Source organism: Opisthocomus hoazin, chromosome 4 (assembly GCF_030867145.1).
Source record: "Opisthocomus hoazin isolate bOpiHoa1 chromosome 4, bOpiHoa1.hap1, whole genome shotgun sequence".
NCBI classification, from domain to species: Eukaryota; Metazoa; Chordata; class Aves; order Opisthocomiformes; family Opisthocomidae; genus Opisthocomus; species Opisthocomus hoazin.
Genome location: NC_134417.1, coordinates 51,573,926 through 51,590,154, shown reverse-complemented (window position 1 = coordinate 51,590,154; position 16,229 = coordinate 51,573,926). Strand labels below are relative to the sequence as shown.

General features: G+C 38.9%; 1 protein-coding gene across 19 annotated transcripts in view; it reads right to left on the bottom strand.

Moving 5' to 3' along the window:
• The window catches only part of THRB (thyroid hormone receptor beta), a 177,254-nt gene that overhangs the window by 32,683 nt on the left and 128,342 nt on the right, over positions 1-16,229 (bottom strand). Inside the window, exon 1 of one of the 19 annotated variants that reach the window (XM_009938790.2) lies at positions 6,413-6,860. The exons of the other annotated variants lie outside the window; for them this stretch is intronic. Within the exon in view, the coding sequence (XP_009937092.2) occupies positions 6,413-6,860 (448 nt within the window). Of the gene's footprint in view, positions 1-6,412; positions 6,861-16,229 lie in introns of those variants that run through there. 19 annotated transcript variants of the gene reach the window in all.

Genomic DNA, 16,229 nt, shown 5'->3' with positions numbered 1-16,229 from the left:
TTTACAGAATTACATGCATGAATCTCCCCAGCCTTCCGCACATACACAATCCTCCCCACTGCCTGGTAATGCATTTATGGGAAAGCAGCTTTTCTAAACTTCAGTGACTCGGGGAGGTAATTTCTATTGAGTTCAACAGGTGGGAAACTTCAAAATAGTATAATCAGCAAAAACAATACTGCTTAAATATTATCAATAAGCTAATTGCTTTGCTATTCTGCTTTGTTATCTTTTATGCTTCAGTAATGAAGTACTTAAAGAAATACATCTTTTTCAACAACAGACTCAGTAGAGTAAGGAGGGGTTTTCACTTGTTTTGGCTCTATCTATGAGCTATGAACACGTCAACGCCACTACAACAAAAACTGTATGATCTTATAATTGCTTAATGCACCCCAAACCTCAACACAGTTAATATACCTTGCTTAATCAGCCATTCTTTTTCATCTAAAATAAATTCTTTCATTTTTTAACTTCTATTAGTTGCTATTTGGTTTTTACCAGGCAAAATGTTTTTTCTTTACAGCACAGCTAAAATACGGTAAAACTTGTGAAGTCAGTAACAAGATGGTATCCCTCTTTACTGTCTGTTCTCATTATTAGGAAGCAGAATTATTACTGATTTGATTATTAGCTCTTAGTTTCGTTATTTCACTCATTTAAAACAAGCTACAGGATTGCCAAAACTACCACGTAGGTTGGCCCTTTTTCATCTAGCATCTTAAGCATACACCTAACAACCCTGATGAACGTAAACCTAAATGGTCCTCAAAAGTGCAGTGACATAGGTTTGAGCTGGGCATGTACATATTTCTCCTTATCCAATAATTTAGTGTTTCAGCCTAATGCAAAGAGCTGACGGAGAAATGCTCCCCCTTCCAACATACAGCTGTAACTAGCCTATCCAAAAATGAGTATCTAATGTGCAGGCTAACAGAATTTAAGACAAGCACTTCTGAAGATCAGAAAAGTTAAAATCCATGGCTGGATTTTTTTTCACCCCTCTAACTGTAAAAGAAGCATCTTTAACATACATTCCTTATTAACTTGCTCAGAAAACAATACATTTGGTAAGTCAAAATGAACTCTATCAAGATCATTTCTACTGAAGTCAATGAAGCTGCTTCCAAAATCAACTTATTCTGATAAAACTCTGACAATTTAAACTAACATCTTACTTCATTAAGAGCACTAACAGTTATCGAAATCCCAGAATTAAAACACAAATGAACCCTCATTCTTCATGCTGCTTTTACTGAAGACCTAACTCAGCAAACACCATTGTGAAATACAATATGAAAAAGCCCACAATAAAAGTTAGGTTTCATTTTAGCTCAGGCCCATGACCTAGATTTTACAACAGTGATTTTGTCTGTGATAAAAAGCATGTCTTAGCCAAGATCTGATTTTTCAAGAACGGATGTTCAGCACTTCACAAAAACCCGACCGTGTTTCCTAAGAAACTCTGCAGGCCATCCCCATTTATGTGATCAGCTGGAACTACGATAGTACACACAAATCTAACGCATACAACCTGCCGAGCTTACCTCTCCATGCTCCCCAGAATGAAAACGTTCCACAGGTGCAATTCGGGGGCTGTTCGTTTACCACAGAACGATCTCCTGTACAGCAAACAGGAATGTATGCGAGGACTTGCACAGACGTGAAGCCGTATTTTACAGGCTAGCAGAGCAGAATACCTAGATACTTTTACACCACCCAGAAAAGCTTTGGAGAACTAGGCTTTAAATTCTTGGTGGGAATTTTTCCCCATGTGGATTTGTTTTGGCAGAGGAGTCGAAACTCCTACAAATTTTCTCTTCTCTTGTTCTTCCCCCCTTGAATTGATTTAGGTTTGTTAATGGAAAAACTAAACAGAACTGAGACCGTGTGTAGACAGAGCCGTCCCAAACAGGATGGCATCTGAGGATACGGTATCTCGACGTGGCACAGCCTGTGACTTACCTTCTGTTCCAAAATGAAACATTTTTTATTTTCTATTGCTATGTCAATAATGCTTAGAAATGTGTCACACGTACTACTTTTGTCAGAATTACTGCAATGCTGCAAGCAAATTAAATTACATGAAACTGTGAGGAATGAAGAAAAGAAGAAAAATGAATGAGAGCCTTTTCCGACAATAAAAGAGAATGATAAACACTGCCAGGGAACGGAGGCTCCTTACCCATAATGTGCTAACATTAAAGAGGTTTATAGCGCTGCAGATTGTTGTTCCCTTGGAAACAAATCAGTTCAAAAAAGACTGCAAAGATTTAACATCCCTATTAAAACTGAAATATTCCTAAAATATTTTCATTTTAATCTCTTAGGGTTCAAACCTGCAGGTCCTTTTCAGGTATCACTTTGAATTAAATCATCTGAGAAAAGACAGTCAGACGGGCTCTTTATCAAAAGTCTGAAAGCGGATTAGAAAATAGTATTAACAGCTCTTCTTTGTCTTGTATTCTGATTTGAATATCGGAGTCTTTAAATCATGTTATGTTGAGCTTTCATTGCCTGCAGCAACGTAATATCACGCTTGTCATTTTATTAGTCCACAAGTGCCCCATCTGGTGAGCACACCGAATCACGAGCAGAACAAAACCTCCGGTGTGAGCAAACAGGCCAGAGGCAGACCCGAAGCTTCGATGCTGCGGCACAGGAGAGGATCCGAAGCTTGCACCCTTCACAGTCTGCGGCGTCAGTTCATTGTATCAAAGACAGTAGATCTTAGTTGCTGAACCTGAGTCTTGAATGCCCCAAAGGTTTTGAGATACTCACCCTGGTGTAAACCAGAAGTTAGCTGTAGTGCAGTCAGTGATGTTACCCTGGGTGGGAAGAAGTCTATGATTCTACAATTCCACGATTCTCAGCCAGGCCGAGAATGCCTGCAAGGCGGTGTTTGCAGGAGAGACTGCCTTACGCTACGCCACGCAGCTCTTCATTGACCCCTGTTTTAAAAAGTCCGACTAAAACTTTGAATTACGAACAACCAAACGCCCCACTAAGCTGCACGGCTCTTGTGGCTTACAAATCAGTAGCCATCAGATATAGAAACCACCGAAATGGACCCGCAGAGATATGAAGACAAGACAGTATTCCTGGAGACAATCCTCCCGACGAACACCCTGACCACCCGAGACGCCAGACACACAAAAGAGAAGCGCCACGCAGCGCAGTCCACCTCTGCTACGCGGGTGACTGTGCCAGCGGTGTGTTACCCACAGGAGTCGTATTCTCCCGACGGTCTACAAACCGTGCACCCCTGGTCTAGAGCCCTGGCCAGCTCAGGGGGCTGCAGACAGACAGACAGGCTGCCCTACGCAGCGGTTTTCACAGATTCGCAGCGTCAGCAGGCGGCAGGTACTGCAGAGCACCCAAGGCAGCCAGGGCACAGTGCTGGTCCTAGGGGGACCCATGGAAGGGGCTCACCATGGAAGGGGCTGTGTTCGCACTTTGCATGCACGCAGATGAATAAAAATCCAGTATTTGGTCAAAAAGTTTTGCACGTTTGAACATGTAGTTGCAAGGATTAAACACAGCTTTCTAAACTCTTCACAGTTCTGTTACATTTGTATTATCAGCTCCTAGTTTTATAATATGTATTTTACATGTTACAGAGTAACAGCCTGCCCAGGGAAGTGGTGGAGTCCCCATCCCTGCAGGTCAAAAAACGTGAAGATGTGGCACTTCAGGACATGGTTTAGCAGGCATGGTGGTGATGGGTTGATGGTTGGACTTGACGATCTTAGAGGTCTTTTCCAACCTTAATGGTTCTATGATTCTCTGAGCATCGTTTTTCCTATTTACAGATTTTCTCATTGCCTCCATTCTCTCAGCCACTTCTCATGAAGGTTACAGGGGGAAAAAAATTAAATTACTGCTTTTCAAGGAGAAGGCAAACCTGCACTTTCAGAACTTACACCACATAAAGTGGGACACATCCCAGACAGTCCATATCTTTTCATATCATAAAAAAAAAATACTGAAAATTACAACAACTTTCGAGCAGGAGTACTAATGTGGCTTTTGCAACACACATCACTTTTCAAATACAGCTATCTCCATGTCAACATGACGAGTTACCACTTCTTTAATGTACATACCTGTACTACCTTACTCATTCACTTTGCGTACTATGATCAGAGGCTCAGACTGGTCCCTCAAATATATGATTATGCAAACTTCCTGCTAGAGAAATTTAGCTACCAGCTTATCACATCAGTTCTGACCCTCCTGGGTTTTAGTGTTATGGATTGAACTAAGAAAACCTCAAACATCACACTCCAAAATGATACTGAGCACTTACAAGAACAGAAAACATAATCTGTATACTATTTGTCTTATTTTCAAAATTCTACTTGGGACTAAATCACAGAGGATGTAGAATTATGGAATTCTAGTGATGTAAAGTTACAATAGCATTTGACAGTTCCTGCAGTATGTCTCAGTGGAATAAAAGATGTTAAAAAATGTCATTTTGTCTACACTATATTTATTACAGCAAGTGATGCAGTTGAGGGAAAAAGAGCTAAAGCTTTCCGGCATAAAATAATTTCTGTGGGTTTACAACAGATGCAGCAAGCTCCAAAGTAGCTGCCCCTGGTTTAAACCTGAGGAAAATCTTACACAATAGCACACCCCTTTTCTCAACATGTATTAAGTCAGTTCTTTCTCCAAAACTACTTCTCTCCCAACACCTGCTGTACCTCGGTTATGACACATCACTAAATTTGTATGTGACTCATAAAATGCCAGTGTGATGTGCCTCTTATTGAAACACTTCAGACTCATTAGTCTGTTTGGATAACGAAGAATGTCATAGTTTATATTTAAATGTTCAGATTCACTACAAATACAGTTCTCCCTGAAAATATTTGACACCTTGAATAAATTTGGTTAAAAGAGAACAGAGCTTGCTCTTTCATGATCAAGAATTATCCAGGGTTCGTTCTTGCTTTTTCTTGCACTGTTCACGACACACGCAGGTAGCACATGCTCCTGTCAGAAAGCGCTTGCTCCTCGACAGGCTTGCCAACAAACTGGCTAACAAAATTCTTCAATAGTCTTTGACAACTCTTAAGATGGTCTCTGAGCAAATATTGCGAAGCGTAATTATAGACCTATGACCCAGACAACCCAATTTGTTAAGTCTCCCCACATCTCGTAATTGGAAGACCCTGTTGGCAGACATCAGTTAATTACACAGCTTATCTTTTGAGAAAGTAACCGCCAATACTTCAAACATGTACCTTTTCTGAGTCATTCCCTACCCCGACTCCACATGAAAACTTCAAGGTAAAAAGTCCCATTTGTTCAAAAACAGAGCCGAGCAGAAAGCTGGCTAACGTAGCTTGACACAACCTAACTACCAGACTCCTAGGTGGGACTGTCTGGGCTTGGCAGCCTCCAACAGCCCTCAGTAAGACGTTAAAGCGATCAACACCTGACATCTGTCAGCAAAGAGGCATTCTGAGGTAAAGAGCATCTAAATCTAAAGAACTCAGGTACTTAGACCAGTTTAACTTTTTCATGAGGTGATATCCTTCCTGACACTGTAATCTTTCTTCCTGGAGTGACACAGGACTTAAGTAAAAGAAAACAACTTGTAGTCCCTTCCTCTCAATACGGAGGATTTATTTTTTAGGCGAAGAACAATAAAGAACTATTTATCCCAGTTTAAAAAGGAATAACTCCAGCACTAAATTGTGCTAATACCTAAGCAACTGTGACTTCTAAAAGGAATTCTTTCAATGCTGCTCTGATGTGAACAAAAAACAATCTGAAAGAAAATGGTTTATTCATCTGACTACTGAGGCAAGGAATATTCCCAACAAGAAGTTTCATTTATCTGAGTTCTGTATGTGCACTTACTGAGGCTTTGGGGATGGTTAATAATAAGAAAGCACAAAAGGCAAACACTGCAGTCACAGGTGAGAGACGAACACCTCGAAAGTAGTAAAAGAATGTTTTTGTTTGCCTTTGCATTTTTAATATACCAAAATATGCTTTATTTAAAAAGGCTAGGTTCAGAAAAGATTTTTGATCAGCTTATCAAAAGCACAGAGAGAGAGAAATAAATTTTTGAAGGGCTAAAGGAACAGAAATTATTTTCTATTAGGTATCACACATAAAACGCCAGTAAGTACTCCTCACATTGTCATTGGGGCTCTTTACAAAGCTATTAAATTGAGTAAAAAGGAATACTAAAAATCACAATTATCCCTGCAGAAATAAAATAGCTATTAAAATTTTTAAAATTGGTAACAGGAAAACAACTCCCACATAATAATGCTTTTACCAAGGCCAAACCCCTGACCATAAACAAAGATAGAACAACCTACATTTGTTGTTTTTTTTTTTTTTTTTTCAGTACAGAGTTCGCTGTGCTCTGCATAATAATGCCAGTTACCTTTACACTTTTTTTCTTCTTTTTGGTATTCCTGGGCACTTGACATGACTTGAAAGTTTGCTTTTGCATGGCCTGGCTGTAAAATTGTGCTAGTCCAGGTTGAAGCATGTCGACATTGCGAAAGGTGCTGTCCATTCCTCTGCGTATCATAATTTTTGGAGTGTCTTTTCCTACACAAATGGCTTTCCGTTATGCCCACTACATTCCATTTCTGACTTCTGCCAGGAAGGTACATCAGTCTGTCCCATGACAGCAGGCCTTGTCCTGGATGTCTGGCAAACACTGCAGGGCTACAAACTGTTGGCATGGCCAAAATCTTGCTCAGGTGTGGAGTTTTGGAAAGCAAGTGGCTCCCCGGCTCTCCTGCTGGCGTGGTATTCCCATGCATCTCCACTCGACCGCACCGACACGACGCAGAGCCTTTCAGCCATGCCCATTCAGCCACCATAGTTCCCCTTCGGCACAAGCAAAGATAAAATTTTCCCGTCTGTGAAGCCTGAACAAGCAGGCAGATCTACGTGGACAGGCTGACACCAGATGTAACTTTCACAACATCACCACTACAACACGGGCCTCAGGGCGAGTTACCACCAATTTATTGCCTTGCTCATATGATCATTTGAGGTCTTGTAGGTCGAGGCTGGTCGTGAACAATTTTCAGATACTTAAAACACAAAACATCAAGGATTCAGCCTTGTTTGACTTGCTCTTATCGCAGGCTGACCTGAGGGACACTCTGTTACCTAAGTGTGACATTCTTATGTGGGCATGCTTAGCAGTGCCGCGTTTGCTACCTACTGCCTTTCTCTGGTTGTGGTCACAGTGGAGTATCAGAGGCACTAATTTTATCACAGGAGTTTGGACATTCAGCTCCAGGGCAGATAATGAACAACACTAAAGCTGCATGATTTGACCTAATTAGTCACAACGATCAGGCAAATTTACTTTTTCTTTGATATAGAAGAAATTGAGACACCAATAGGTGATAAATCTCTAAAACTAAATATAGCCCATTTTCTATTTTTGGGCAGCAAAACTAAATGCTATAGAAACAACACATCAGAGATGATATTCGACTTTAAACGAAATAATTTTATTTTATTAGTATCAAAATTCAAATACAAAATAGCTTTTCAGCTTGCATATAGAAAATAGCAAATTCCAGACATGTGATGACTGATATCCACTGTGGTTTTAATCACAGTAAGATTATGCTATTTTAATGGACCTAAGAGTTAATTGCACATACATTTCACTCAGTAAAGTAATTCGTATACATATCAGTAAATAAGTGCATACTAAGTCAGTACTATCCTGCTAAAAATGATTAAAAATAAATTTGCATTGCAGCTACCAGATATATCATACTACTGCTATTTATAAAAGTTTTAAGACTGCTGTTAAGTGAAACATTGTTAATATATGACATATTCAGAAGACTTAATTATTGTTAGTATCAAATACTGTTATCCTGTGTTAACCCCCAATTGTATATATAGATTTCCTCAATACCTTGTTAAATTTGAAATGTAAATGCGTATCTTTCTTTCTGCTGGGAGTGTAAGCTCACCTGATATTTGAAGTCCATTCCTTCTACTCCCTGTATCTCAGCTGGACATCAATAACATGAATTTGTATGAGAAACTACCTGGCATCACAGACTTCAAGGCACAGGGCAGGTAAGTTAACTACAGAACTTGCACTTACCTACTTATTTCTGGCTTTATAGATCTGCTTTTAGTTCCAACTTAGTTTTCTTTGTAAAATTAAAAACTAACTCTAAATGCAGGTAATATGGCAAGAGAAAATCACTTGTAGGAGGATAATCAGATTTAAAATAGAATAGTGAAAGTAACCCAGAAAATACTAGGCAATTTTAAAAAATCAAAAGAACAGAATATAAACCTTTTTTTCATAATTTGAACACTTTTAGATCTTCTAGACTTCATAGTAAATTTAAGCTCAGACAGAGAGACTGGATTGTTCTCGTAAGACCCTCGGGAGCTGCACAGAACTTCCCTGTAAAGGCTACCCTTCTCTTCCTTGTCTTCCTTCACGTTCTAGTTATTTTCCTGCATGGATAATATTGCATCTTTATACAACTGCAGGAGTCAGGCATGTGCAACATATATATATATATATATAAAAAAATACAGGAATGTCTATAATTCACTCATAAATAGATACTTCTATGGTTTATTGATTTCTTGAGCAGACCACTGACCCCACACAATTCTTGACCTTGTTTAAAAAAGTCAGTTCTATGCTCATTTACTCAGTTTTTGCTGTTATTCCTGGAAATGAGCAGTGATTCATAATCTAGGCTGTTCAGTCTTGTCAGGCAAATATTTATGTATCTTTTTCTTAAATTTATCTTTGATATTAAAGGCCATCTTTGCTGTCTTTTAGCCTATATTATGCAGATTTGCTTTATGCTTGATTTTAATCAAAAAACATACATTCACCGCAATGGTAAAACTTTTGTTCCCCAAGGGCTCAGAGAGGATGTCACACAAGGCTTACAGATTTCTATGTTTAGCAAGGGACTCTAAAACCCACCTTTACTTAAAAAAAAAATAAACTCAAACATATATTCCAATTTCTGTGTTGACAAACCATCTGTGGGAATTTAAAATACGATTCTGGACAAATTTAAACTATGAGAAGAAACTGATGCTACTATAGCTTCCATCATTTGTATTTGCCCAGGCAGAGTTTACAAAGGCTAACCCAACATCAGGCAGCTTCGTCCTCTCTTTTCCTTTTAGTTCCCTCTGAAATTGGTCTCACTATTTTGCCTCTTACGCTAGCTACAGTGTATTTAATTTTACAATCTTCCATGTTATTTCACAAATTCCCTTCAGTCACCAGGGACATTTCACTCCGAAATTCTGCTAGATGAGGATTAAGTTGTAAGGAATTACCACAGAGGGGATCTCCTATTTTGTCTCCTTTTCTTCTACTTCCTGTACTGTGGTGCAGCAGATATGTATGTCCTAAATTACCATTCAGCTTTTTAAATGTTAAATTACAATTTCACTACAGGACTACATCATTTATTCTGCTTCTTTTGTTTTAACACATCTTGCCTATATTTCCCAAAAGCCTTTTTCTTCTTTTTTTTTTTTTATCGCAACAGAGAATGCAGTTAAACTATCCTACATCTGCCCTTGTTTTCTTCAGACCAAAACTCTTGATAAAACATGATAATGTAATTTTGCCTGAGCTCCCTAATTGTCAGAGAAGCATCTCTCTCTCCCTCTAGCTACTGTTAAAATGGCTATAATCAAGGTGGAAAACAGCCTACTGGGATGAATCATGACTAAAACCACAGGCCCCGCTTCAGAGTGAAGAGGGACTAATAGGAAGGGCCTAGAGCTCTTCTTGTCAACATAGGTACAGGAATCATCAAGTAATTTCAGAGATACAAAAGCAGCACATCATAGCAATAACTGGAATCCGAGCAGTCAGGAGTTCAAAACACTTTCTCAAGTTCCCATCAGAGTGTCTTTAAAGGTAAGGCTCTTCTACGAAAGTAGAAAAATTTTCATAGATGAAGTGCCCACTGAGCTAAACTAAAATGACAGGCGAGGAGAATCCCTCAGAAATTGTTTATTACAAGCCAACACAAAGACTCCTAACGAGTGATTGTAAAGGTTGGCCTGTTCTCAAACACGCAGTGTTATCTGAATGTCAGTATATAAAGGACTATAAAAACAATGGAACAATTCATTTGTTTTCATCTTAGTTACGTTTTTTTTTCATTAATTCTCCACTACTATCTGCCAACCGTGGTAAAGGAAGAGATACAAAAGGCCTCTCCCTTCTTTAGTACATCCCAAGTGAAGGGAGTCATAGCTCGTTTTGCCCAGAAAGAAGGGAGGTGGCAGCCAGCCAGCCAGGAGGACAGCGTTTCTTGCTGGAACGAGCTGTGCCCCCATCTTGAACTAGGACCCTGCCAAAAACTGGGTGTGCACAGCACAGGCCCCAAAAGCACACTGAAAAGGCTGCCTGTTCCCTCCGCTCACCACAACCACCTTAGAGGCACCGCGTGACATCCTCCCCGCTGCGCCCCGAGAGCTCCACCCGTTTTTCCCAGCTCGGGATCTGCCCTGCCACAAGCAGGGCTGACATCGGTACCGCCATTACCACTGCTCCTGCTTTACACTGCAGGAGCTCCAGCTGACATCATTGGTGATGAAAGCTGCTGTCTGACCACACAGGCAAATCGGTCCCTGCTCCTCAGAGTCTACATTGCTCACATGTTTTTCAGGAGTACAAACCTTTCTTTTTCACCCTCAGCAACAGGCTATCACTTAGTTTCGAGGCAAAAGGTAAATCAACAGTTCTGGGATGCCAGAGGACTGCTATTTTTACAGTTACAAAGACCCTTCCTCTCACAACACAGTTATTTTACATTCCAAAACTGATCACAGCCTGTAAGAATTTCAACTTGCGGCTGACCAAAATATTAGCTGTAGGGGAATATATTAGCAGTCTCTGAATTGTCATTAACTCCCTTGATTGCAAAACAAATGACTGACAAAAGTGATTCTGGTAAGAAGCTTTACCTCTCCCCATATTTGAAGTTTACTGAAAACAGCACAGCAAGGGCAACAGCACTTCACTGGTTTTTTTAAACACTGAAGTATGCAAGCATCTAAGGACTCTGAAATGGGTTGGCCTCGGAGAGATCAACTAAGGCAAATGTAATCAGGATTAGGGCTGAGGGGTGCACAGTAGGTCGATCAAGCAGCCCAGCTTTGTACGGAGCCAGTCCAACAACGCCAGATGATTTTTACTTAGTGACTTAACAAAAAAAAGAAAGCAAGCTACAACTGCAGCAAAATTAAAACCTGATTCATGTTTTGTACAAGCGTTTTAAAGCACACAAAGTAACTGCAAGTCTAAGCATGTAGAGTTTTCATGCGTGCTTGTGCTGGGAATGACAAACCTACCTGTGCCACATAAGGCTTAGGTTCCATTTTTTCTCATTAACATTGCAGTCAGTTCACAGCATTTTATTTTCTTTCCTTTATTTTGCTTCTTCCCTCCTCTCCTTTCCTCTTTCCCTTCCTTCCCTTTCCTCCCAAGTAACACCACAGCATTTTCTTCCTGTTCTTCCTTATCAAACACAGAAACACTTTACAGTGTAGTTTCCCAACTTCTAAATTAGGTGCATGTGATCCTTAAATAAGCAGAAGGATGAAGCACAGCTAATACAGACTAGCCAGATTCTTCTCCATAAATATGCAAACCATGTTTTCATACGATGTGCTAAATAAAACCTTTAAAAACATGTGATTTCTTTACTAAATTTTAAACTGTAAAAATTACAATGACTGTAAGAAAAAAGCGTACAACGAGAGAAAGGTACTGTAACTAGCAGGTGGAACAGGATGTCTACCGAAACCACGAGGTGGTTTCCAGGATTTCAGAAATGTGTGTGTATGTGTGTGCTTGTGGAAGCAGAGTGCCAGGATTAATCCAGCACTGTTGTACTGTTACTCGTTTTAACAGTGGCAACATTATAAAATATTTATATATTACATTTTAGAATATGGCCTTCAATATAAATTAAGTTTCAATATTTTCAAACAATCTTTTCAACAAAGATTACATCACCATGAGAGTGCACAGCTATTACAACAACTTTGTAAAGTGTTTTTAACATGTAAGAATAGGTAACATTAAGAAACTTGCAATGTACAGTGTAATAGCTTTATCCTTGTTCTTGCTGACAGATACCTTAATGAGCTCCTCAGTGTGAACCAGTGTAATCGCTTTTTAAAAACACTGAATTTCTATTAACTATTAAAGTAATACTAGACATATACTTATCTCATCAAGAACCTAGGCTTGACATTATGCTCAAATTTCTAAACATAAGGAAAAATTAATCCAACAAAAACAATAACCAGAAGAATGTGACAGCTCATCTGTAAGTTAACCAGAGGCAGGTTCTGAGCACAGAGAAGCAAATGATTCTGGGTTTTGCTACATAAACAGCTATCTGAAACCCTCTCCTTAGAGACATGAACAGGAGTTGTGTACCTGAATATGGAATCTTGTGACAGCTACAGGTAAAATAGAAATAGTGAAAGAAATGGATGACCAAAGCTATACGAGAAAAAGCATTAAGATACCAGGATACACAATGGAACTAGAAAGGTGACGTTAACCAATACAGTCCCATAGATGCTAAATGCATCTGACCCCTCTCATCGTTCTGTACGACACATAGGAGGGAATTTTTCTGAGCAAGGTATACCTGAGCATGGCAGCTCTGTTCCAACCACAGGGCTCGCCTGGTTACTGTTCTCCAACAGAGGCCACAAGCACATACCCAGGGAAGGGTAAGAACAAAGCAAGCATATATGAGAGTTCCCACCAACAGCCTCCCAGTCCCCAGCTACTGTCAGCCCAAGGGACTGCCCAAGCTCCTGCAGCATATCTAAACTGTAGGAACACCCAAGGGACCTCTCTGCAGTGCAGCCCAGCCTCCTCTTGCGTACCCTTCTCGCATTCCCAACACTCTTTGGCAAGGAGTTCCAGTATTTGTCTCTCTTTTACGTGCAGAACCACCTCCCGCTGTTTTAAACTGACTAATTTGACGCCCAACAGACTGTGATCCACCTCTCCACAACTCATTTTGAGACTACTCTGTGTATGAATATGGGAATGTTAGTGGATTTTTACTCTCTTCATTTTATGTTAGGTAATTCTTTTAATGCCTGGGAACCTACTAAAACAAAAGTGAGAAGCCAAAACACCATTTCCAGATTATGGATCCAAATACCATAAAATAGATCTTTAAAAATGTGTAAGTTACAGTGAAACCATTTCGGAAATCACTCAAATCATGTCCACAAATCACTACCACTGTTTTGTAAAATCTTGACTCTGAGTACTGCTTTCGCCGTGAGCTTTCAAATCAATGCACACGGTCTTTCCTCAATCCCACATCGGACCTTCCACCTCTCCCCACCGAGGAATGGACAGTATATCTGGCCACTGTTTACTAACAGCAAATCCTGGGTATATGTGAACATAATTGAAGCTCTTTCTTTTTTCAAGATGATGAAACAGTTCAAGCTATTTTAGTCCTAGAATTGCTTAGAGAGACCCTGTATCTTGAAATAACACCTCTTGTTCAAGGAATGAGGTTTGAGCAATGGTCAGGTAAAAAAAGAGTTACTAAAATTACAAGTCTTGACGAATACGTAACTTGTGAAAGACAAAAACCAATAAATAAACAAATACAGTTTCCCCAAAGTAATGCAGTCAAAGGCTTCTTCAGAAAGACAGACAAACTAGGATGTGAAGAGAGAATTTTTTAAAACTTGAAATAAACTGAAGCTCGGTACAGGTCCAAATAGTTTTTCAGACATGTGATCACATACATAACCAAGCAGATTTGAAAGTCTGGCCTTCATGTTTTACAACCCTTAAACATTTTCTTAAACATTTGTCTTCTTTTATGATAAACATTGTAGCAGATCTGGTGCTCCTAAAGAACATCACCAGACCTGCATTTCGGGACTGTAAATGGTATTTTGTTTACATGGAAATAACCGGAAAATCCCTGACTGGTACTATAGTTCATCGACAGCTTTACATTTGGCATAAAACAATTACAGTCCTCTCTACGTAGAGGGCTGCAGATCAAGGACAAGTAGCGTAAGTTCATTGCTCTGACATAGAGCCATCAGAAGAACTAAGCAGCAGTCTGTGGTCAGGCTGATGAAGACCACAAAATGGCAGACTGCAACTCCTGTGGCAAGCACAGCAAAGGAGAGTGTTTTATTTTGTAGGCTAGTGGAGAAGACTTAGAAAAAACACAAAGGCATTTTGTTTTTTTAATTAACCATTCTAAAAGGTCTTTGCCTGAGAAATTGATATGTTATATATTGGCAACACTACGCTCTCCTTTTAACTGATGGCAGCAGTGAAACAGTGTTACACGGGCTAAGAGTGATACTCAAAATTTCAAACACAGCAGTCTGCTCCCATCAGAAACAAATTTCAGAAAGACGCGTTAACAAAAAGAAGCACCTCTGGTTTAAATGAAACAACTAGAGAAAGGGACTAAGTATACTGATGGATTCTTGAAAAAAACAAAAACAGAAAAAAAATATCAGCACTAATATAATAAAACATACTTAAGAAAATGGCTAGCAGATGTTGCAAAGCTAAAAAAAAAATACCTGTTTGTTTTCTCTGTGAAATCTAACCAGATCCAATTTTTTGAAAAAAGTGTGCATCTTCTGTGGAAAATATAGCAGCTATCCATGAATTGTAAATACCAAACTTAAACACCTTTAGAAACACATAAACATAAGACCTTCATGATTCTCCACTCTTTAGAGAGCCTTTTCCTTCCCCCATGATGGGAAAGAAAACCCCAACACATTATTAAAGAATTGCATAAAAATTTGAAACTTTACAAAATGTCATACAGACTACTTGCCTTCTGAAACTTTTGTATTCATATAGCACTTTTTGAAAGCACTTTTTAAAACATTAAAGTTTCAAACAAAAAAGTTAAAATTAAAACAGAATGTCTGTAACCTAGAACTTAACAAGTGCGATATTTTTAACTGCATATTCAGAAATACGCTTCTAAGTAATAAGAGCCATCATGGAGTGATTCATAGCTTCATGCAAAAACATCCTACAATATAAATCTTGTTAACCTTTTGAAAATCCCCAAAAGCTCATTACAAAGCTGCTAAACCCTGGCGTAACAAAACCTTATATTAAAGTATTTACTGTCCTTCTAAAACGACCATTACTTAAAAGAAATAATACACTTGAGTTAGTCGGATTTTATCACGGTCTGGTGGACAAGCAGTGTCAGACAGTGATGTATGTCAAATTAAATTATCTTAGGAAAATCATTATAGAAATTCAGGAGAAATAATTTCTCAACTGATGTTACACAACAAACTCTTCTCCATCTGAACTAATGGCAAGTTTACAGGTTAATGAGCATTACAGTGAAAAGACTCATGAAGAAAAGGTGGTACTTTTCCTATCCTATTGCTTTTCCCAGTTCTTGGAAACTCCGTGCAACACTCTTGGAGACACTGCTTTTCAAATGGATTTGTTGCACAAAAGCTGATTAATTTTCTTCTCCAAATGAGTGACCTGTTACAAGAAATGCTGCATATTAAATTCTACTTACTGAAAGTACGCATTTATGACATTTAAATTATATTCCCTAATGTAAGCACTTAATTTTATTATAATTCCTATCTTGATCTAACTTTACAGTCATTACCAAATAGAACAGTGTGATTATTACAGGGTAGCAACACAATGTCTGAGTTGATTATGAAACTCCAAGTAAAAGCAGAGTAAAATCCTGGCCTTACTGAAGCCAGCTTGAAGAGCTGCCACAGACTTCACAGACACCGCCACTATACTCTTTAAATTCTATCTTCACCTGCCATGAAAATGAAATTAATGAGATTTAATGTACTCTACAAATACTATTTCCTGTTTTTTTAGAACCCATTCTTGAATTCCTTCTTCAGTTCTCACTCCAGTAAATGAAGTAAGATGAAGATCTGTCTAAGGCTTGTCTTGCATTTTGGGAGAAAATGCACAGAAGGAAGCCTTCAGTGATAGGTTATTGCCAGTGAATAACGACCGTGACCAGTGAATAGTGATGCTAAAGCCAGAACCTTCACTAGAGTATTTAGACAGCAATAATTTTTTTTGTATGAACTATGTTACATACTTATTTGAAAGTACTATCTTCTCAATGAGAAAATACTACTTTCCAAATTGTTAGTTTTTCTATTTTATCGTG